At 31.2% G+C, this 24,722-nt stretch overlaps 5 protein-coding genes and 1 long non-coding RNA gene across 7 annotated transcripts; 2 read left to right on the plus strand and 4 right to left on the minus strand.

Annotated features, from left to right (window-relative positions):
* Positions 1–200: 200 nt before the first annotated feature.
* Positions 201–1,596, plus strand: LOC107489722 (peroxidase 47-like). The gene is given in 4 exon segments (XM_052262343.1): positions 201–674; positions 755–917; positions 1,083–1,345; positions 1,347–1,596. Coding segments are annotated over 4 exon segments (696 nt in total). The 5' UTR covers positions 201–521; the 3' UTR covers positions 1,464–1,596.
* Positions 1,597–3,617: 2,021 nt separating this feature from the next.
* On the plus strand, positions 3,618–7,236 carry LOC107489742 (uncharacterized). Its single transcript, XM_016110500.3, has 6 exons — positions 3,618–4,006; positions 5,286–5,339; positions 5,614–5,685; positions 6,067–6,186; positions 6,306–6,364; positions 6,716–7,236. Exons 1-6 carry the CDS (start codon positions 3,854–3,856, stop codon positions 6,792–6,794), a joined length of 537 nt encoding a protein of 178 aa, XP_015965986.1. The 5' UTR covers positions 3,618–3,853; the 3' UTR covers positions 6,795–7,236.
* Positions 7,237–7,534: 298 nt separating this feature from the next.
* Positions 7,535–10,504, minus strand: LOC107489739 (extradiol ring-cleavage dioxygenase). The gene is made up of 3 exons (XM_016110496.3): positions 10,053–10,504; positions 8,011–8,381; positions 7,535–7,911 (listed from the first exon to the last, which is right to left on the minus strand). The coding sequence occupies exons 1-3, from the start codon at positions 10,425–10,427 to the stop codon at positions 7,713–7,715; spliced, it is 945 nt and encodes a 314-aa protein (XP_015965982.1). The 5' UTR covers positions 10,428–10,504; the 3' UTR covers positions 7,535–7,712.
* A 340-nt stretch (positions 10,505–10,844) lies between these two features.
* Positions 10,845–12,564, minus strand: LOC107489741 (extradiol ring-cleavage dioxygenase). The gene is made up of 3 exons (XM_016110499.3): positions 12,229–12,564; positions 11,501–11,874; positions 10,845–11,293 (listed from the first exon to the last, which is right to left on the minus strand). Exons 1-3 carry the CDS (start codon positions 12,463–12,465, stop codon positions 11,086–11,088), a joined length of 819 nt encoding a protein of 272 aa, XP_015965985.1. The 5' UTR covers positions 12,466–12,564; the 3' UTR covers positions 10,845–11,085.
* A 1,343-nt stretch (positions 12,565–13,907) lies between these two features.
* Positions 13,908–15,843, minus strand: LOC107489740 (extradiol ring-cleavage dioxygenase). The gene is made up of 3 exons (XM_016110497.3): positions 15,502–15,843; positions 14,486–14,859; positions 13,908–14,215 (listed from the first exon to the last, which is right to left on the minus strand). The coding sequence occupies exons 1-3, from the start codon at positions 15,739–15,741 to the stop codon at positions 14,008–14,010; spliced, it is 822 nt and encodes a 273-aa protein (XP_015965983.1). The 5' UTR covers positions 15,742–15,843; the 3' UTR covers positions 13,908–14,007.
* A 2,092-nt stretch (positions 15,844–17,935) lies between these two features.
* Positions 17,936–22,093, minus strand: LOC110281212 (uncharacterized). Of its 2 annotated transcripts, none has more exons than XR_008009563.1 (3): positions 21,691–22,093; positions 21,462–21,565; positions 17,936–20,869 (listed from the first exon to the last, which is right to left on the minus strand). It is a non-coding gene; the product is annotated as an uncharacterized LOC110281212 (long non-coding RNA). The 2 variants fall into 2 exon arrangements; XR_002375857.2 differs by having other exon boundaries at positions 21,462–21,583.
* Between the last annotated feature and the right edge of the window lie 2,629 nt (positions 22,094–24,722).

Raw genomic sequence — 24,722 nt, forward strand, 5'->3', positions numbered from 1 at the left:
ACATGAAATCCACAATGCAACACGATTCTCATTGTTTTAGGGAAGCTGCACTATAGCTCTGTAGTGCTGAATATAGCGCTACAGCATATAGGTAGAAATGTGCTACCTAACTTTCGATACTCTAAATTCCTTCTCATTCTTATTCCTTCTTATCCTCATTTCATTCGATCATACTAAAAGTATAGCCTGAACAACAATCAGGTCTTATCCTATACGCAAAGTTGGCTACATGGGTCATAATGCCGTAGTATCCTACTATGTTAAACCTTGTGTATTTCTTGAATTGCATTTGTTATGTACTACATGTGTATCAAATAGTAAGATATGCCTGGTTGACTAATGTTAACTCTCTTTATTCAATTTTTTAAAGGTATATCAGAATGGAGGTTTGCAAATTGGTAAGCATGTGTCTTTCTTACTCTTTCTTACTCTCTTTTTAGTTATGCTTTTTGGAATGCCTCAAGCCATGGTTTTGTGGTTCCAGAAAACTAAACCAAACATGTTAAAATACTATTTGATTTATGCTTAAAATTACTTGTCATATCCATTTAGTTTTCCTTTTGAGAGGCTATGAAATCATAGATGACATCAAAGAAGAACTTGAAAGACAATGCCTTGGAGTAGTTTCATGTGCTGATATTCTTGCTTTAGCAGATAGAGATGCAGTTTTCTTTGTAAGATCAACCTACTTATATATTTTTCTACTTACCATTAATTTTATACTAATATATATTATGAATGGCACAATGAGCAGGCAGGGGGACCAGTTTATGACATACCAAAGGGAAGAAAAGATGGAACAAGGTCCAAAATTGAGGATACCATTAATCTGCCATCTCCCAACTTCAATGCTTCTGATCTCATCAAGATGTTTGCCCAACATGGCTTTTCAGCACAAGAGATGGTGGCTCTCTCTGGTAATTAATATACATATATGTCCCTATGCTTCTATTTCTATCTATACATGCTTCTTCATGAAAAATGAATATCATAATTAAGTGAAACATTTTTAATAATTAGTTGATAGAGATTACGCAACAAGGAAGCATTTTTAATAATGTTTTGCGGTTTTGAATCTTCAGGGGCTCACACAATAGGAGTAGCTAGGTGTTCTTCTTTCAAGAACAGGCTAACAAAAGTGGATCCAAATTTGAACTCAGAATTTGCAAAGACACTGTCCAGAACATGCAGTGCTGGTGACAATGCTGAGCAGCCCTTTGATGAAACAAGGAATGATTTCGACAACTTGTACTTCAACGCTTTGGTCTCCGGCAATGGGGTTCTCACATCCGATCAAACATTGTTCACTAGTCCAAGAACTAGGAATTTTGTCAACTCTTATGCACCAAAACCAAGCCTTATTCTTCTTGGATTTCCAACAAGCCATGGTCAAAATGAACTTGCTTGATATCAAAGAAGGTTCCAAGGGTCAAGTTAGAGATAACTGCCGCAAAATAAATTGAATTGGAGGATCTAGCTATGCCTTATTTAAAACAAATATATGATCTATGTATTTATATATCTATGGTTTGATAAATATTACATTAGCACTAATGAACATAATTGACAATTATTAACAGTTAATATAGAATTCAATAATTTCTCCAGAAATTTTGTAATTTCATTGAAATTGAATATGTTACATAGTTCTGAATAGTACATTGTTCCACCAAGATTGGTATCGACTATTTGGATACTTGGCTTATGTAGGTTATGCCTCCTTAAAAAACCCCTATGGACAAAACCCCTGGAGCTTGGGAAAAAATCCAATAGAGGAAAAAGAGTACATCAACCATGCATAATTCAAGGAATAATGAAGAAAGAGCTCAACAATTTTTATAACCTCATACAACTAAGCTCTAGAATAAAGAACACCCTTGGAGTCGGCAAGAAGAAGGTGATTGAGTTCCGGCGGAGGCCTATTCAAAAGAGAAAACGCAGAACTCGAAAAAGAACCTACTTTTGCCAGAAAATCAGCACACGAATTTGCTTCTCTCATGACATGGTAGATAGTGACATCCCACTCAAGAAGCATGAACTGATGAATTTCTTCCACAATGTCTGTGAATTCTGGGAAATCTCCGGCATTGTCGTGAATAATCTCGAGAGCCACCATGCAATCACTTTCACATTCCACCCTTCTGTACCCAAACTGCCACGCCAACCACAAACCATGGCGGATAGCTACTAGTTCCGCTGCAACGCTGCCGGCGAAACCAAGATAACTGACGAATCCAGCAATGCAGTTGCCATATTGATCTCTAAGCAAGCCACCACATCCGGCTCTTCCTGGATTTCCTCTTGAACTTCCATCGACGTTGAGTTTGATAGCCCCTTCAGACGGTGGAACCCAGCGAACTAGCATCCTTTGCATACAAACACAGTAAATTGTAAAACCAAACACAACTATATCTGATCTTCATTGCAATATTCAAAGATGCTATCAACAGATATTTACTTCGTTAATGTGATGATGCGATATGATGAACAAAGCTTGAACTAGACTTCAGTCGGTTGATAGTGTATGTAACGTATGCGAATGAAAGCTCTGTTCAGTTTTTGTATATAAAAATAGAATGTGACTAAATTTTTTTCAAGAAAAGGTTTCTAATAATTTATTGAACTATTGATTTTTAATTTACGAATCCTAACAACCTGCAAGTAATAATGATTTTCATATTTTGAAAGCAAGATTCGGATAAAATATTTTTTATTTTTAAATTTCTGGTATTTTCAAAATTTGACCTACATATAATATCTATCTAAATCCAAATATACTAAAACATTAATATATCAATATTTTTAACTAACATATATTTTGAATTTGCTACAAAAATAAAATTAACAATAATTTAAGTCTATAATATAAATGTCATGAAACATTAAAATAACTTCTTTAGTATACATAAATTCATTAAAAATATTATAATATATTGTTTTAAGTGAATAAAATAGGCTAAAATCTAATAATTATTTAAAATATTGTTACTTATCATCGTCTACATACATACATAAAATGTCACCTCTTATAAAAACTAAATCTAATTAAAGAAAAATTTAATAATGATTCCGTTAGAGACTCCAAAAATATTTTCAGAAAGAATTTCGTCAAAAAATTTTTATTTTATGCTCACTTTAGATTTAATCTATTTTTATTAAAAGTAAGATTTAATTTACTCAGGTAATTCAAACTAACTTTAACCAATTTTTTTATTGAGATAATTTAGTTTTAATTAAGAGTGGATTTAATTGAATTTTTATTGTTTCAGTTATGGATTAGATTACATTTTAACATTAAAAAAAACAACCCATTCTTAATTTTTTTTAATTCAAAACAATCTATTCTTAATTTTTTTTTTAATTTAAAGATAAATAAGTCATTGACTAATTGAAAATATGTTCATATTGTAAAATACGATATACCTAAATCTTTTTGTCCAATAAATAAATTCTTCGAAAAAATTTAAATGTCATAATTTAAAAGGGAAAAGATGTTTTTATATTTTTAATTTATCAAAAATTTATTTGTCAAGAATTAAAAAACTTTTTTTTTTAATCATACTTCTTCTCGAAACAAATGTTTTGGGCTTAGTTATAGGCTTCGAACTCGGGTATCTCAGATTACTCCACACTCCAAAGTTTTCTCAAAGGGAAAAAAATACGATGAGGAGAGAAAGGTCTTCGTCCACATGAGCTTAGTTTCAGTGAAGTGGTGTGGTTGCGATGTCTCCATCGAACGAACCTCCGAAACGAATTTCTGAAAATTGAAGCAATTTAAAGTGCCTCAGCAACCGTGTGGTGTATTTTCCTTTTGTTTCTCGAGAAAGTGTGTTAGATAGAGGAAGAGAACACGATGGAAACGATGAACAGAGCCTTCGAGAAAGTGAAGATCATGGTAGGAATGGAAGTCGAAGACGAAGAGCAGCGAGCTACTGCATTGGACGACAGCAGCTCTTACGCATTCATGGACGAATTCAACCGCAACTGCACCTTGTCCACCAAACAGGTATTAATTTCGAGTTTCGATTCAACCGTTTTCTGTTGCTTGTTTTTTGTGTCTGAGATAAAACAACGTATTATGAGCTGAGAAAGGAAAATAGAAGGGAAAAAATCGAGTGAAATTTGATTATTCGATTTTCGAAATGTAAGTGTTAGCTAGATCTGTGCTTCAGTTGTGGCATTTTTGACATTGCGATCTCGTAGCGTGTGATTATGCATTTGTGTCATTTTCAACGTTCAAAGGATTTGATATTTTAGCTTAATTTTACTGTTGTTATATTTGGATGTGTGTGTAGTGTTGATTTAGTAGATAGATGCATGGAAATTGTGGATCTGAGTGTTGTTGGACGAGAAAGGTTGCTCTACTTAGGGGGTTAATCTCAGTGAGATTTCGGTTGGTCTTCAATGCTTTAATTATGAATGAGCTGGATGCAATATAGAGGTAGAGAATTGCATGGTCAGTGATGATTTAAGGAAGAAGATGTTGCTGTGTTTTTGTCCTTGGACGATATCATATTGGGAAATTAACCAAGTGACATGGCGACTGGGTACTTGAGATATCCTTTTTGTTCTAGAAATGTTATGTGTTGAATTTTGTGTTGTTAGAAGATAATTTATGCTGGAGTTTAGGTGATGCGTGAAAATTGTTGGCGGGTCGTTTGTAGAGAAATTATGAATATCTTCACCAAAATGCTTTGGGAAATATTTCTTAGGAAATCTATGAACTGGATGAGTCATGAATGCAGTACTTTTGTTATTGGTATGAATACTTATGAGTTATACAGGTTATATAAGAGTGGTATAGTATAACTTTGAGGCTTGTTTGTGTTGTAAGATGTGACTTTGTTACTAAGCAGAGATAATTTTGACGGATTGTGTTTCTAAGGTGATGAATATTATTGTTTGGGTCAAGAATTACATATACGGGACTTTTGAATAATGAACTTGTTTCCCATTCAGATTACTTTTATTGCGGGAGATTGGTTTGTTAGGACTTTATGCAATGTAGCACCAATTTTGTTGATTTTTCCCATTAGAACCACCGGAGTAGTGGATCTATTAACTCTATGGTTTAAGCTGATGTTTGACTTATCCTAATCCGTTGCTATTGTTTCTGTATTGTTTTAATTTTGTATTGAAACATGTCATTATGTGTCAACGAGTCAACCTCCTCTAGTTTTCCTCCTTACTGGAAATCCTTGTCATCTTAAAACCTTTGTTGTTTTCACTCGGTAAGCTTTCTATCTGTGAACTGTTGGACTAATAAGCTCTCTGTTTATGAGCAGAGGTTATATGGTTTTGCAATATGCTTTTCGGCTGGATTAACTTTTACACTATTGGTAAGTCTAGAAGCATGATTTTTCTTTCTAATTAGAATTTCTGCTATATATTAGCTTTTGGTTTAGTGCAAATTATTCTTCATAATGAAACCTTTTGTTGTATCCTTTTCTTTTTGAACTATAAAAGAATCTTACTATTAAAAAAAAAAAAAGAGAAGAATACAACTATGATTCTTTCGGTACTTTCTGTATAATCTTAGGTTTTTATCTCCAACTTATATTTGACTACATGGCTAGAAACTAATGTAGTGTCATTTATTTTACCATTGTACAGTCAATGCTTGTTTTTCTCAAACCAATCAAGTTTGCGGTAGCATTCACTCTTGGCAATTTGCTTTCACTTGGAACATTCATTATAATGTGCATCTAATCTGGTGTTGTTCTTGTATAGTTGCTGTAAGTAGCTAGATTGATCAGTGTTGAGGGATTGCTGGTCTTTTAGTGATAGTTTCCCCATACGTGCCTTGAATGTATACTCTGCCTTCTCTGATCATTTGAGGAATTGATGCCCATGTCCCTCTTTGTATTTATTACTAAATTAATTGTTTTCTTGTTACACCTTATTCTTTCATCTTAATCCATAAGTGTTTAACATTTTAAATTAACATTGACAATAATTTACAGCCAAAAAAGTCTGGATGGCTTTTGTTTATTTATGTTCTGTTAAATTTGGTGTAATAGTTGTTTTGATTTCTTCAAATGATAAGTTGGAGTCTTTTATGATGGCAGCACAGCCTTCCTCATTGGTCCTAAACGGCAATTCACAATGATGCTTGATCCTGTTCGTATCTATGCCACAGCCATATACATTGCAAGTATGATCATTGCTTTGTTCTGTGCTCTATATGTAAGTAAAAGTGCATCTCTTTAGATTCTTCTAATTTCAGCGCGGAAAAAACCAAAAGGAAAGGAAAAACGTTCTTTTTATTAAATGGCATTTCATCTTATTGGCTTTGCACTGAGCAGGTTCATAACAAGTTGCTAACACTTCTGGCAATTATTTTGGAGTTTGGAGCACTGATTTGGTATGTCATATTTTATAGTTTCCAAATGCCTTCCATGTAACTTATTTTTATATTTTCTTCTGTTTAAGCCCATTAAATACATGTGCTGTATGTGCGAGTCAATTGTGGGGAGAATTCTAGATAAGTTCAATTGGCACATATTCCATTAACTGAAGAAAAATTTTGTATGGACTAATGACAAACTTTCTGGTTTCTGGCACAAGCAAAAAAGAGATTCTGAAAATCTATGGAGTTAACAAAAGACCTGTTTGGCCATTTCAATTTATTGGATGCAATATGATTCAATTTATGGCCTCATCTTTGTTACACTCTTGTAAAACTGACTATATTTTCTGATATTTTGATTGACAGGTATAGCTTGAGCTACATCCCTTTTGCTAGATCCATGGTTTCTAAAATCATGGTTTCATGCTTCGATACTGAGTTTTAGATCTTACACTGAAGACACAATAGCCTTGTCAAATGAATCGCATTGAACCCCTTTCAATATATTTGTTATCCAAAGGAAAGGGATTTTGGCTGCTGAACTGAGAGTCTGAAATACAATGAATGGATTGGTGATTCTGAATTGCTTGCACCTCCATGGAGGATTAGGTTCCACTTGAAAGTAACAAGCAAAATCATGTGCATTTGTCGTGTATTGTGTATGGGCTAATATAAAGATTTCGTTTATCCCAACTTTGCCCTCTCCTGACTGTTTTATCCCCAATTTCATGTTCGAACTTGAGGGAAAACCATGTTTCAGTGTGCAACCTTTTATTCGAAAGTTAAAAAGGAGAGATGTATTTTAGAGGCCTCATATACCACAATTTTGTTCGTAATAGCTGACGCTTGAGAATCTTGAATATATGTTTTGCATTTTCATGCATGCATTACACAATTTCAAACCTTTTCTTTATATGCATGTTTCGGAGACTACTAGAAAGTCAATATTTTTAGTAGGAAGAAAATAGAGAATTGGCTAGTGTTGATTCAAATATAAGACATACAAAGGAAAAATATTATTGGTCATTTTACATTTCTCATATTAATTTTAATGTAGTTATTTTTGCTTAGAGTGAATCAAAATTAAATTTTAAATAATAACTCTCTGCAATTGATTGCATGGTCTTAAGAGATCAGGTGTCTTTACATTACAATTTTGAAAAATGTAATATTAAAAACAAAGTATTAAATAAAATTGTAATTACTTAATGTTTATAAGAATTCAAAATACCCATTAAAGAAGCATAAGATTAATGGACAATGAACTACAGTTTGATTACTTGATATACACAATTGTAACAAAGAATATATTTTTTGCTATTATAAGACTAGAAATCCAGGAGATCCAACAAATATGAATGTTTCAAATGGTATCAGCAGCTGTAAAACTAAAAGAAGCATAAGACATAGAACCACCATCCCAACTGTCATGGATAACCTTGGCCTTTGCTTTTTCACCAGCAGCCCCCATTGCCACATGCAATGGGAAGAAATGATCCGGCCATGGATGAGCCATTTTTGCATATGGTGCCTTCTCTTCGTACTCATTTACATCCTCAAATCTGTGTTACAGCCATGGAATTGCAAAGCAAGGACTTATTATATTAACAGACATAAGATAGAAAAAAAAAAGTGTTGAGCTAGTTGAAAGGATTAGATACCTTCCATCAAGAAGAGAGGTTTTCAACCAGGACATGAATGCTGAAGCCCAGGGAGCTGGAGGGGTATTCCGAGGCGCGATTGCCCTGAGGTTATGGGTGGCACTCCCAGAGCCAATGATAAGAACACCTTCATCCTTGAGAGATGCCAATGCCTTCCCCATGTTGTAGTGGTAAGTTGCACCTCTGCCTGTTGAGACAGAGAGTTGGCACACTGGAATGTCTGCCTCCGGATACATCAAGAAGAGAGGCACCCAAGCGCCGTGGTCAAGCCCCCGCCTCCGGTCCTCCTTCACCCGGCTGAACCCGGCTGATGTTAGTAGTTCTTTCACCCTCTTAGCCAATTCTGGTGCCCCTGGTGCTGGATACTTGATCTGCTTTGCAACAGTTACTCAATATGACAGCTCTATTTGAGTTATTCTAACAAACTTTGCATTATGTTTTTATTTTTCGATATTTTTTATTTTCTTAATTTTGTAAATAGAAAGTAAAATAGAAAATAAAATTTTGTTTTTACTGATTTTTTTTGTTTTTATATATATTATACTCGCAACTAAAGAAAAACTCTATTTAAAATAAGAGTTTAAGTTAATGATGAACTATATCTTAAATAGTCATCTTCTTATTAGTTGTAACCATATTTAAGTGATGCTCTGAAATTATTTAAGAATTTCTTGATACTCACCTAAAAGTGCAGCAGAGAATATGTATTAATTAATCAACCTCCTAATCATGATTTTAAATTAAATTAGCATACAGCTTCCTTGCATTGTTTGTGCCAACTACCAATATGATGATCTCTAGGACATTTTTTATGGCATAGAATATTCAATGTATAAGCCTTGTAGTATACAATTTTACGTATTGTGGATTTGTGGTGATACAAAAACGTTAACACCTCAAAAAAACTACCAAAAATATTTAATCAGCACTCAGCAGTAGTAGGAAGTCGTTGGCGTGAAGTCGTGAACATATGATTATTATATCTAGGATAGGATATGAATTTGTCTGCGGGTATAGCAGGGTACGGATATACCTTATATATGTAGTGAAGAAGTGAGTGTTAAACTTACAATCTTCTTCTTATAAAAATTTGAAATTAAACTAGTTGATCATCATATTATTTATATTTTTATATTGGATTTCTTTAAGATTTTATTGTTTTTAATTTTAATTTGAATTTAATTTTTTATTTTTTTTATTAATACGTATAAAATTTGGAATGGTTGAATTTTATATTTGTTTAAATTTTTTTTATTTTTTGCGGGTAAAATCGAGTATGGTAGGGTTTAGAATTTTAGGGTGTGGATATGACTAGAATTGAGAAATTTTCAACCTACGAATAAAATAAGGTATAATTTTAAAAAGTTTTCAATTCGCGAATAAAATTAGAATAGAGTACAAATCCTACACTACCCTATCCATTGTCAGCCCTAACTATAAGAAGGTTAGCAAAAAAATCAAAGTCAGAAATGGAAGCGATAAAACAAGCACCAAGGAAGCATTTAATTTTATGTCTTTGTTTATGTTTATTTTTATTTATTTATTTTTATTATATCTTGATTTTTGCTTCACATCACATGCTACTATGCCAAAACGAACAAAGCGTGTTTTATTATTTTATTGTTTTTTGGCCAATTACTTTATATAACGTAATAATTTGCTTATTGATATTCTTATGCTTATGCAGACCAACTTTATGTAAGCTGTGTGCCAAGAAGTAGCTGGCACATTTTGACCAAATTCATTGAATTCTTTAGAATTTCATGTAATATTTGTGGGATTCCATTCACACAATTTTATTTACTGTTAGATAGAATATACGTTTTATTTGATCAATTTAAAAATATGTTGATATAATTGTTAAAAATATATTATATACAAAATAACACTAGTACCAAAATATTCATTCATCTTTCATTCTCATCATAAAAAAATCTTTCATAAGAAATAAGGAACTTAATTTCAACATGAATCATTGAAGTTATTAGAGAAGTAGTATGAAAATAAAATCAAACTCATCAAAACATGAAGAAGAGACTAACCTTGTACATGGCCCTTGGAAAACCATAGAAGTCATAAATGGTTTCGTGGCGATCAACGATGTTGACCGTGGGAACATCGGTGTCCCAGTGGCCGGAGATGATGAGGATGGAAGAGGGTGTTTGGGGACAAACCTCCTTCCATGACTTCAAGAACTTCCATGCAGGGATTGACTCATCTATGGCAAGTTCTGGTGATCCATGTGATATGTAGAATGTTTCTCTCATTCTCATCAACCCCATAACATTATTATTGCCGTTATTCTCTTCCACTTCTTCTATTGTTGTATCATTGGAATCACCACTTTCTTTATTCATAATTTCTTTCTTTGGTGTAGAATTACTAGAAGTGTAACACAATCTAAAGATCTTGTTCATTGAAAATACAATCTATCTAGAAAGAGATAATAAGCAAAAGAATGAAGGAATTATGTATATATGTATATATAAATATATGCGCTTTGTAATTGTATTCATATCTTATATACTTATAGCTTAAATCCTCAGCGTTTTTGCTTTTGACATTTGACCAATAATTTTCTTAGTGATTCTATTGGCCATCATTGATGTTGTGACGACTCTTTCTAGGGAGTAATTTTCAATATGGACCGGCTTATAAAATATTAATTACATATTTAAAATGTATAAAAAAATGTTATGTGTTTTTAAATTCAGCTTTTGATCCGTTTTTTTTATTTATTATTATTTAATTAATTTGAATACTCACTCTTATGTACTAGTTGTTCATAAAGAAAAATACATGTCAAAATATCAACAACATTACGTAATAAGGAGGAGAAAACAAATAAAAAGATTTCTTTATCAAACTGGCATGAAATAACGTTAACAAAAACGAAATCTTATACCACTACGTAATTACTGTATAAATTAAATTACATAAAACAAAAAATATTAGCGACAACAATAACATTTTATTCTATTAGGTAGGATTATTTCATGGATTAAAATACACACAATTTATGACACATTAAAAAATTAAATCACACATACATAAGTCAGTTTCCAAGCAACACTATTAAGAAGAGCAAGAGCCAGGAACTTCATTAAACTGGTAAGATGAATAAGAGAGACATCCCATTTCAATATTACTGTGAATAACTTTGGCCGTCGGATTCCCACCGGCGGCACCAATGGCTACATGGAGCGGATAAAAGTGCTCTGGCGACGGATGAGCCTTTTTCGGCTGCGGTGCTTTCTTATCCCAATGGTTTATATCATCATATCTAAAAATATCAAAATTTAGAAAATTCATAATTCAATGTATCTAGACATAATTTGCATCAAGATACCTTCAACAATGAATGTAACAAATTTCCAAAAGTAAGTTGATAATTAACACCGTTAAATAATAATTTAGTCAAATATGTCAAATTATGTTCTGATTTTAAGCTATCAACTTCACATGTAAACAATTGCATAGAAAATAGTACCTTCGTTGAAGAAGAGTTGTTTTCAACCAATCATCAAATTCCTGAGCCCATGGAAAGACACCAGTGCTTCCATCTCTAACTAACTCTCTCAAATTATGAACTGCACTTCCAGAACCAATTATAAGAACGCCTTCATCTTTAAGAGAGGACAATGCTTTTCCCATGTTATAGTGATGACTTCCATCCTTATGAGATTGAACAGATAACTGACATACCGGAATGCTGGCTTCCGGGTACATCAACATCAATGGAACCCAAGCACCATGATCTAGCCCCCTCCTTCTGTCTTCTTCCACCGCGCTGAAGCCGGATTTTTGAAGTAGATCTCTTACCTTTCTTGCAAGTTGTGGAGCTCCTGGTGCTGGATACTTAATCTATATGGCAAGAGAAGATTAAGATCAATTCATGGCTAACCAAGAACTATGGCCAAAAACTGTTCTACTTTGTAGTATCTTTCAAAAGGAGCCAAAAACATAGAATGGTTAAGATTAAGAGCTAAGATTCCCCATCACAAAAAGATACCAAATTTTCAATCATTTCTGAAAAAAGAACAAATGAGTATTCTAAATCTGTTCAAGACTTAAAAGATTGTTTGGTCTTTCCCACCGACATCTAGAGACTATATAACCAAGACTTTGACTAATCCGATTCGAACAAGTTCAATCTAATGAAACTTTGCATAAGAAGGATGACAAAGAAGGAAATGAATGAATCTAAAGGAAAGAAACCTGGTAGAGAGGCTTAGGGAATCCATAAAAGTCATGAATGGTGTCATTCCTCTCAACAATGTTGACAGATGGAACACGAGTGTCCCAATGAGCAGAGATGATGAGAATGGCAGAGGGAGTCTGAGGGAAGATGTTCTTCCATGATTTGAGCACCTTTCTTATCTCAATTGAATCATCAATGGCCAACATGGGTGATCCATGAGATATATAGAAAGTTCCCTTCAAACTCAAAGCCATGATTGATGATGGCTCTCTTCTTCTTTCTTCTTTGTTGGTTGGTTGGTTAGATGATGCAAGGTTCAACTTATAATAATGAGAGAATCTTCAGAGGCCATTCCAGAGAATACAAAGATTTTATAAAAAAATAGAAAAATTTAAATAATTAAAAGTAATTTGAATCGTAATATTATGTGATCTAATAAAAATTTCAAAGTTGATTAACTCATTTAAAATTATAATATAAAAAAATTTTAAGAATTAAAATATGTATTTTTAGCTACTTTTATTTAAAACTCTTGCTGTGTATCTAAAATACAACATGATATGATTCTAGTAACAACAGTAAAAGTGTAGAACACCAAAACAGGAAAAATGTTGACTTCTTTGTTATTTTTTAGTTTTTACCATTTAAATATAAAAGTAATAACAAATAAGTTAATTGTCAATATATCATATGATAAATACAAAAGAAAAATAGATCCATTTTGATGACACACCACTCAAAATCAAATCTACAAATTCAAGCATATTTTTCTAGCTTGGTTTAACATTGAAAAACAGACTAGACCAAATTAAAACTCTTATAATCTAATACTGTGAAAAAGGAAAAACATAACAAACTCAAGTTTTCTTTAAAAAAAAAAGAAAAATTAAATGATAAATTACATTGCGATTCTGAAAGATAAAATGATAATACATATCATATCCCTCAATATATATTAGTAATTATTTTTGCAAGTCTTTTCTAAAGGATACTAAATTACTTATTAGGAAAAGAAAAGTATATCACACATTTACTCAAAATATACACATCTTATCCTCATAAGTCATAACAGCTCTACACAATCAGGTTTCAGGTTTAACAAATTTGATGCTTTCTTGGGGATTCAATTCCATGCAGTATAGGAGACATAACTTACAAAGGCCAAACAACATGAAAAATGAATACTAATTTCAGATGCCAGATTCTGCATAAAAATGTTTTATCTGTACAAGTAGCTTTGTGGTTACCTCTGATCTAGGAATACATGTGGTTTCCACATAAATAAACAAATAAATAAATAAATAAGAAAAAAGAAGTAGCCTGCTATGAACTTCTGCATGATCTGTTATAGGCAAAAGCATCAAGTTTCAAGCCATTCTCTAGCAGAGAAGAAAAGAGTTCTGGTGCATCACACAGTTTTTCAGCACTGCACATTAATTTGAACAGAGACTATTACAGGAAACAACATTGTTATCATTTTCATCCAAGAGATACATATGCATACATCAATGATCTTCTTCATTTGGTTTTTATACGACAGCAGATAATTCACAGCTAAAATATAAGGATGAATCTTTCAGACCCTGATTTTAATCCATTAAGAGTATGCTACAACAAGCATCACTGCAATTCCTCATGTGAAATAGAATAGAGTTAATTACCCTTTTAAAGAATACTGAACCAATCATCATCCCAATTCAAAAAGGGAAATCATTAAATATCTTTTATTAAAACAGTTCGTTATACATCAATTTTTCTCACTATATTATCAACAACTGAACAGCATTTACAAAGTATTAAGCAGAACACGAGTCGGAAACTTCAGTAAACTGGAAAGAGGCATAGGAGAGAGATCCTAATTCGATATTGCTGTGGATAACTTTGGCCTTTGGATTTCCACCAGCTGCACCAATGGCAACATGAAGTGGATAAAAGTGATCTGGCCATGGATGAGCCTTCTTCGCGTGCGGTGCTTTCTTATCCCAATTGTTTACATCCTCATATCTACAAAAGCAAGTGAAAAGCCTTCAGAACCAATCCATCAGGAACCAACATTCAATGCTTACTAGCTTTAAAATGTTTTTCCTCCATTCATGATATCTGCCACTTTGTCAAATTTGGTCTCTCAAGATATATTTGAGTTATGAATATATCAAATTTCCAAAGTGAGAGGTGTTACGAAATGGAGAGATTATTAGACTATTGCGGATAACATCCTTAATAAGATCAACCAAGCAATTAGCAAACATGAACATCAAAGCATAAATAAGTTACCTTCCTTCAAGAAGAGCCCTTTTCAACCAATTATCGAATTCCAGAGCCCAGGGAACAGCAGTGTTGCCGGAATGAACTCTAAGCTCTCTCAGATTGTGAACAGCACTTCCAGAACCAATTATAAGCACACCTTCATCTTTAAGAGGTGTCAATGCCTTTCCCATGTTATAGTGATGAGTCCCATCCTTATCAGATTGAACAGACAATTGACATACCGGGATATCAGCTTCGGGGTACATCAACATGAGTGGAACCCAAGCACCGTGATCAAGCCCTCTCCTTCTGTCTTCGTCGACACGGCCAAAACCAGATTTTTGAAGTAGTTCCTTCACCCTCCTTGCCAACTCTGGAGCCCCAGGTGCTGGATACTTAAGCTGTATGGCAAATTAAGCATATAAGCAATGAAGAGATTAAGATCATCATCCATGGATAACCGAGAACCATGCCAAATGATGACAAGCATTGGCATCATATGAAATGCCAAAAGCTGAACTTCGGAGACATAATTGTGTCAACAAAGTCATTGGCAAATCTTCAAGAAGAAATCATTTCTAGTATCTTAAAGCTATAGTGCTAAATCCTAAACAATTGCATGTGAGTTTTCATAAATATATCAAATTATCTAATGATTCTCAATTATCAACTTCACATAAAAATAACTACACATGAGTCTCCGCCATAAAAGAATCGGCCAAATTCAAATGCAAGAAATAGGAATTACCACTAATTCATGCACTTGGTTAAGATTTTTGGACCTATCGCAGGAATTTGACTAATCCGATTCAAATAACCAACAGAGTTTTTCATAGCTAAGTAAGTTTTTGTCCAAAGAACTAATCTGCCGCAGACCTGAGCTCCATACACAAGGCAGGATTTGAACCACGATATTTGCTTAAGCGTGTAAACTAATCACTCAACCAATCCAATCCAAGTTGATTACAGCTAAGTAAGATGATAAACTAATTAAACAACTATATTCCCCTAAAAAAACAATAAGATAAGAAAGAGTGCGAAACCTGGTACATGGGTTTAGGGAAGCCATAAAAGTCATAAATGGTTTCGTTTCTCTGAACAACGTTGACGGAGGGAACTGCTGTGTCCCAATGACCGGAGATAACAAGAATGGCAGAAGGTTTCTGAGGGAAAATCCGCTTCCATGATTTGAGAACCTGCCTTATCTCAATCGAATCGTCAATGGCCAACGTTGGTGATCCATGTGATATGTAGAAAGTGTCCTTCAAACTCATCAAAGCCATTACCTTCTTTATAATTTCCAATCAACGAATCAAAACTATGAATATCTCTTCTTTCTGGATTCTTCTCTATCAATCTTTCTTTGTTCGATTTTGAATATATATGACTTTGTGATGACTGTGTCTTATATATACAGAAATCGTTTATGGTTAGTGACGTTAGGTTCCAACCACTTTCCGTCCCCGTCGTTGAATTTCAACACACGTTCACGGAAATTAATTATTTTAGATTAAAATATTATTAAATATATATAATTTAAGAAGCAACCCGTGAATAAAATTAGTATGAACTATGAAGGCATAGCGGTAACTTTTAGTTAATAATTTTTTTAAAATACTTGTTATGAATAAAAATAATGCAATTACATATTCTTTAAAAATGGTCTATCATTTAATTTTAAAAAAATAAAATTAAAAAAATAAATAACTTTTCATAAAAAATAAATAACTTCTTATAAAAATAAATATTTAAATAAAAAATTTGACTAAAAACTAAAATTTTAAAAGATAACTAATTTTTTTGAATAAAAATAAAAGATATTTGTAAAAAAAAATAAATTTTCATAAATTTAACATCATTAGAAATCCAAAAAATTTTTTCTTCTTACTAAAACTTTTCTGCGGGAAAAATAGTTATTTCAACTACTAAAAAGTAAGTTGATAACTAACAGTTAAGCTAATTTATTCAAATTGTCTTTTTATAATAGCATCTTAGATTTTGATGAAATGACTATTTGAATGTTTCACTATCAAATTATATTTTAAGAAAATTTTTAAGTGTACTATCGTATTAGTATTATAGTAATTTTTAATTATTGATTTTAATTATATATATTATATATATTTTTTATAATTAATAAAATATCGGTATAACGATACATTTAAAAAAAAATTTATATTTTATTGTTAAGATAACAATATCAATATAAAACTTTTGGTGTCTAAAATAAGTAATTTACATAGGATCTTCTTTATATACCATGTTTGGAGAGGACCCCGGATTAGGGGTGCGTCACTGATTACGTGGCGTTGGAGTCAAATGTCCTTCATAGCGGTAGGTAACAATTTTGGATAGTCCCATTCCATCTTTTGTTTTCAGAATTTGTTTTTAATATTGGGACAAATATGATGTATAGCTGTGTTATAGGAGTGTAGAAAGCTTAATCAAGATGTAACGGCTGTAATCAACAAATCCAACGGTCTGACTTAAAAAAGAGTAATCGGACATTTTGATTAGAAATATCACAGATGTATATCGGATCGTCTGATTTATACACTGTATGCCACACGCATACATGCATGCATCTTTAGCCCTTGTTTCTATACTATTAGTGCATCGACCCGTGCGATCCACGAAAATAGCACAAAAATAATGAAAAGATATTAGATATATCATATATGTTAATTAAAATTAAAATAATATATAAATTATTTTTTATAATAATTTGATTTACGTAATTTTATAATGATAAATAGATTATTAACAATTTAAAAAAATATTCTCTTTAAATATATTTTATATTATCTTCAGCCAATTTATTTTTGCTTTTAAACTCTAAGTATTTAGTTTTAAAATTTGTATAATCTGAATTCTATTATTAAATATAAAAAAATATAGTGATGTAAATTATTTTTTTATTTTTTAAATTTTTAACAATGGAATGATCAATTTATATAAAAAAATATATTAAAAAAATAAGTCTTTCAACTATTATTTAGAATTTAGTATTCGAATCAATTAAAAAAAAAATTCAACATCAGCCCTGTGATAATCTCCTAGCGTTTATGCCTTCATGCACTCCTCACCATTTTATCTCTAAAATCGATAACATTAAGCAATGCATAGATATGCTAAGATTAATAAAAATCAGTTAATATTAAACTATTGTTAGAATAATTAATTAAATATAATTTTTTATTTTAAATTAAATCATAAGAATAAAATGATCTAATTTTACTTTTAAGAAAATTGTAAAAACATATAAATTAAAATTAAGATTATCGTTTAATTACAATAAATACATGATAGAAAAATTGTAAACTAAAGTGAATAAGTATCCAAAAATAATTTTTACAAAGAAGTAACAAACTTATAGAAGAATATAAATATCTAAAATTACATATTAAATAAAATTTAAAATTATACATAATCAACTAAATTTGTCTACAAACAACATTTATATCTTTTGTCTTGAATGATTATTCTAAACTAATACCCTTAATCTTGATTTTAAATTTTATTTTTGAAAGAGTAACATAAAGTTGTCTGTGTCTAAAAACATGCTTCGACAAATATAGACTCATATGTTTGACCCCTAAAGCTTGTTAATAGTCATCGTCTCATAGATAATAACACACATCAGAGAGGAAAAGCCATTTCCTACTATTAAGATCACCTAACATTGCAATGGCACTGTCACCAACTTCATATACTACATAATACCACAAAAGTCATGTAAAATTATAAATATACATTAATAGAGCAGCAGTCAAAATAATAATGATAATAAAAAAATACAATTATATACATTTAAAAGAGCACAGAATATTATATATCACATAACCAAGTTTTTTAAAAACTTCATAACTCAGTCATTTAAGAAATATGAATAGCTATTTTTTTAGAGAACATGATGCACATTACACGGAATGTAAAATGGTTGATCTCTAAACTCTTATTACGTAGAATAATAGGTTCACATAAATAGAAGAGTCTAAAAAAGAATTATCTTAATTCTATAGGAATAGAGGCTTTCAAAAGAAAAATTGAAAAAATGGTTTAAATGCATATATTTGCCAAACATAAATTTTTCAAGATAAGAGACAATTTACTATCTCGACAAAAAATTAGCTGGAAAAGATATAGCTTGTGTAGTTAGAGCATGAATATACAATAATGAAAGCTAAAGCAGCAAAAGATAAAAAGCTTCATGATTTTTTTTAAAAAAAATAAATACTCACTCCAAACCATAAATATTCAAACTTTGCACCAGCCAGATCCACCTCATCCAACTAAAACATAACAAGTGAAAGAAGAATATCAAACACTAATATTGCGAAGCAATTGATACATACCATTAATATAAAAGGAAACCAATTGGAGAATAAAGTGTACAAAATCCACTATCAGGTGTCAGAAATTCACAATTATGATTTCAACCATAGAATAAATTGATAAATGACTAAGTGGATAAAAAAACATATGGGAGAGAGAGCTTAATTTTTCTGAATCTAAAATCATTAGGAATTGTGGTGCAGAATTCTCTGTAATAAACAAAGAACTCAATTAAACAATGGCAACCCAATATTTTAAAGCAAACTTATATCCCTCAAAAAGAAAAAATTAAGTCATAATATATAGACAAATAAGTATCCAACTCTTTGAAAAGTAACTAAGCAGGAGAAGGCACATCAACGAAAATGAAAAAAAAAAGCATTGAACACTAAGTACAAAGGAAAAAAAAAGAGCATAGAATATTAAGTACAACGAAGTACTAAATCTTCTTACTCACGTAATTGCTCAAGGAATTTCCTATCAAATTTATCAGTCACATAAGCAAGTTTTTTGAGAACTTCATAGCCCTAAATCATTTAAGAAATATAAATAGTTATTTTTCTAGAAAACAGGATGCACAATGCACGCAATGTAAAATAGTTAATCTCTAAACTCTCATTATGTAGAATAATAGATTCTCATAAATGAAAGAGTCTAAGAAAGAACTATCTTAATTCTATAGGAACAGAGGATTTCGAAAGAAAAATTGTAAAGAAGATTTAAATGCAAATATTTGCCAAACATATAAATTTTTCAAGATAAAGAGACAAATCACCATGTCAACAAATCATAAATATTCACTCCAAACCATAAATATTCAAACTTTGTGCCAGTCAAATCCACCTCATCGAACTAAAACATAACCACTGAAAGAAGAATATCAAATACTAATGTTGCAAAGCAATTGATACATACCATTAATCTAAAAAGGAAACAAACCAGAACGAAGTCACCCACAGATAAAATAGTGGCCCCATTTGTAATTCTTCAAATCTTATTAATAAACTGAATGGTAATGGAGGATCTGTTAATTTTATTAATAAGTTTAACTATGTCCTGTTTCATGCATCTGCTCTCAAGTGAGGAAAAAGAAACTAAAGATGGTCAAATTCTGTGTTTTATTTGTTTTTCGTTCTGTTTTCTTTTCCTCCTTAAAAAGTAGGATCTTGCTTATGTATGAATGAGATATCAAAAGATTTCTTGCATGCACACTAAAGAAAGCAATTTTTCTTCTTTTTTTCCCTTTGATAATCTAGAATGATCTACGGTTCCTTCATGAGGACATTTAAAGTCTTGGAACCATGCTTACTAACCAAATCAGATATAAAATATTTAGACAGGCATAATTAAAATGAATAATTAATGACAACATAATAGAACATATACAAAGTGACACCACTAAGGAATCTTATGGAAACTTACTCAGTTACTTGTTTATTCAAATTAATGTAGATATAGGTTTAATGTTCATTCTCATCAATCCATGTGAATGCAGAAAGGAACTTATCAACATCATCAAATTTACTATCAAGCGATGTGCTTGAAATACTTCACATCAAAATAGAACCCAATCTCATACTAACGCCTAAGAAAAAGATAACAAAAGAAAAATGGAGTTTCAAAAGGAGGGGTATTAAGAATCTTAGTCTATAATGTATTGGTAAAATAAGATTATAGAGAAGTTATATGAAATGAAAATCAAGATTTTAAAATATGCTTAAAAAATATATTGAAAAATATAATAGTAATGTCACTCTCAAATTAAAACAATATAAAACCACTATTAAAAAAATAAAAATAAAAAATAAACGCAATAACCCATCAATCAAATGCCAACTCTAAAAAGAAAGGAAGAAGACCGAAACAAAAGGAATTGCAACAAAAAAAGCAATAGAGTAAGGGATGCACAAAAGTGTATATATTCACCTGTTATTAATAAAGAAAGCAGTAAAATCAGGGATTGTAAGAAGTTAGAGTACCACAGATCTAAATGGGAGCTTGGAGATCCCATAAAGTTGGCTGTTGCAAGAAGATATGCCAGATCCTGGACTCCGAGAGTTCCACCTTCTTTTTTGCCTGGAAAAAAAATTAAAGAAAGAAGCTAAACGTCTTAGCATGAAAAGCATGAAGATACATATTTATCATCTTGACCACCTTCTTTTAGAGAAGAACAAATAATGAGTGTTATTTATATAAGAATATCAATGAAATAAGATTATTTATTATTTATTATAATTTTTTATAATTAGTCGTCACTTAATAGTTAATAGTAAATTCTCAATATTTATGTATATGATAGCATAGCAAAACAGAACAACAGAACAACCATAAGCAATATTAGAAACAATAAACAATATAAAATCAATAGCAAGGTAGTTAAAGAACATATCTTTAAAAAATAAATAGATAAATGTCTAAATTATATGTATATTATAACAGCAGTCATCCACAAAACGAAAAGATGAAGGTTTCATTGCTCTTTAGCAATTTGAAGGAAGAAACTGGTGGTTTATTCTTGGTAACTTAAGGTAAAGCTTTTTTATCATAGCTTGAACCCTGCTGAAATAACTAAATGACAAAAGAACAAACCAAAAAATACCGAACAAACCAACAAAAACCCCATAAGTAAATGACAACTATCAGTAGATTAATTGGAAAAACGAATTACCACTTATTTGTGATTCCTTCTAATAGTTTTCTTAGTGGAATTCTTCACACCCATGGATCTTGTCTTCATATTGCACTATGGAGAAGCCTTTGAAGCTTTGCTGTCTGGTAACGTGCCCATTTCTATTGTTAGTAAGTTCTGGTTGTTAGAAATAAGATCTCAAATAATTTTAGTAAAATCAACATATCGAAAAGGAACTATAAAGGAAACATTAAGCAAAAATATCTACCAAAATTCATAGAGAACCATGACCTCCACTATATGTGTGCTTGTACATCATGGGGTGAACTTGAAAAAAGAAAATAATGCACAATAAGAACATTTAAAAGAGAGAAACTGCAGAATCCAAACCCACCAATAATCGCTATTGCTAACACCATTAATCACACGACACTATAAATGAGAAACCTCTTGTCTAGTAGATCCATTCATTTCAAAGGGTTCTAAATCCCAAAATTTTAGTGTACTGTCTGCTGACCCTGCAATACAATTTGTGATATTCAAAAGCTTAAAAATAAACATTGAGACTTTCAATCTTTTAGCCATCAAGTCACAATTAAGTTAACCAAAATTAGAGGAAAAAAATATATGTATAAATGCCAAGTCCACACAAATACATATTATGCTTAGTATGAAAAAATTAATTTGCGAGTGGTCCATACATTTGCACTTTTTACGTTGGTGATATATGTTTGGGGGCTGCATTAAAATAAAAAAATAAATTAGCTTCTTATTTAATTAGATCCTTATCTAGAGAAGAGAATTTGTGCGGATAATGAAAATGAACATATACAAATGATTTTTTTTTTCAAATTAATTTTCAATTCAAAATTTAAATTTTCAAACAATAAAATTTGTAGATTAAGCAAATAATAATCATTTACATAATTTATCTAATTAATTAATTAAAACAAAAAAATAACAACCATGCAAATCTGTTCTGAACGCCGATTAGATCTCACGGCTCTGTTCTGGTCGTCGCGGCTGTGCTCTCACTACATGTGCTCCCTATGGCCGCGACTCAGTACTTTTCAACTATATGCTTTCTTCCGCCGCTTCCTCCTCCGTATCCATCACCACACATTGATGATTACCACGAACTCCACCGCACCCACGGGGACGACCACGCCATACCATCGTGCACCACCATAGCAATCGGCTCCTCATCCACCGCCGTAACCCTACCACCACCGCTGGCGTTGTTCCACCGCAACGACTCCTCTGAAGGTTAGAGCCATCAGGTACAATGACATCCTCTACCTTGGTGAGTACATAAACTTTCTCCATCTCCAATTTAGATTAGGAATAGGAAGAAGAAACGAACGGAAAAAGGGAAGAAAAAAAGAGGAGGAACGGATGATGAAGGAGAAGAATCGACGAAGAAGAGGAGGAAGAGAGAAGAAAGGAAATAGAGGATGGAGAACACAGATGATGGAAAATTGGGAATGAATCCCCTTTTTAATTGATTTTGAATTCGAAATTTAAAATTTCAGGTGTGTACATGTAAATAAAGCTGTAAAGAATGATAAGAAAAGTAGACACGATGTTTAGAAGAGTAGTAAAATGAGGATGATTTGATCATGGGTGTTATTGTAATAATGATCATACATAAAAAATTTGAAAAAATCTAGAGGATGCCACATAACATATTCCACTACTGAATAAACCTTCTTTTAAAGGATTGTTATAGGATGGCTGCTTACCCCATCTCTTTCACTTTCGTCTCACTCTTTTCTCATTCACTTCCAAGTCCCTAACTTCACCTTCAACTCCACTCATTTTACTCTCCATTGTTGAAGAGATCGGACCTTGAGAGATAAAAAAAAAATTAGACCACCAGCCTTTAATAATGCCAAAAACAAAAAAAATAAAAAACATCAATCATTTGAAATTTTACATTACTAATTATCTTGATTATCTTATAAGTTTTAATTTTTAAATATTTTGATTTAATTAAAATAATAATAATATTAGAAATCAGTAGAAATAGATAGTGTAGTAATAATTTTTATTAAGATTATAGGTGTATGATAATAAATTAATTATTATTAATTGTGATTAATAAATTGATTGTGGTAATAATTTTTATTAAGATGTAGGTATGATAATAAAAATATTATTATTAATTGTTTTTAATAAATTTATTGTCGTAATAATTTTTAGGGTAAAGTATATTTTTTGTTATTGAAGTTTGATAAAAATTTTAAAAATATCCTTAAATTTTATTTTGTTTCAATTTTGTTCCAAAAATTTTCGATTTGCATTAAATATATCCCTGACAGCTAATTTTTAAAAAAATTTAAGACCGATTCAAGAACAATTTTATAAGAACAACTCTCAACACAAGTAAATCAAGCATAATTTTTTGTAGAGATAATACTCAATTTGGTCCCTGAACTTACACGCGAGTCTCAATTTAGTCTCTGAGGTTTCAATTGCCTCTATTTAGTCCCCGAAGTTTATAAACGTGCCTCATATTAGTCCCTGAGACCATTTTTAGTATAAAAACGTTAATAGATCGCTGTTATAGACTATCACATGTCACGTTAAAACTTGTAAAATGATGCAATTTTGGTTTTGATATTTAAATAGCTCAAAAACGGCATCGTATTACTTATTTTGTTAGGTAAAATTTTAATAAACACCATTTAGGATGTTGTTTTTGGGTTATTTGAGTACCAAAACCAAAACGATATCATTTTACAAAGTTTAGTGTGGTATCCGGCTGTTACGACAGTGTTCCGTTAACGTTTGTACGTTGAAAATTGTTTCAAGGACTAACATGAGTTATATTCACAAAGTTTAGGGACCAAATAGAGGCAATTGAAACTTTAAGGACTAAATTGAGACTCGCGTATAAGTTCAGTGACCAAATTGAGTATTATCTTTTTTTGTATTATTGTTAGATATGGTCTTAAATTTTTTGAAAATTTAGTCGTCGAGAGTATATTTGATGCAAATCGAAAATTTTTGGGACAAAATTGAAACAAAATAAAATTTAGGAGTATTGTTAAAATTTTTGTCAAATTTCAAGGATAAAAAATATATTTTACCCTAATTTTTATTAAGATTATACATGTTATAATAAATTAATTATTATAATTGTTATTAATAAATTTATTGTAGTAATAATTTTTATTAAGATTGTAGGTATGATAATAAATAAATTAATTAATTAGTATTAATTGTTAGTAATAAATTGATTGTAGTAATAATTTATATTAAGATCTAAGTATGATAATAAAATAATTTTTATTAATT

Source organism: Arachis duranensis, chromosome 5, assembly GCF_000817695.3.
Source record: "Arachis duranensis cultivar V14167 chromosome 5, aradu.V14167.gnm2.J7QH, whole genome shotgun sequence".
Lineage (NCBI taxonomy): Eukaryota > Viridiplantae > Streptophyta > Magnoliopsida > Fabales > Fabaceae > Arachis > Arachis duranensis.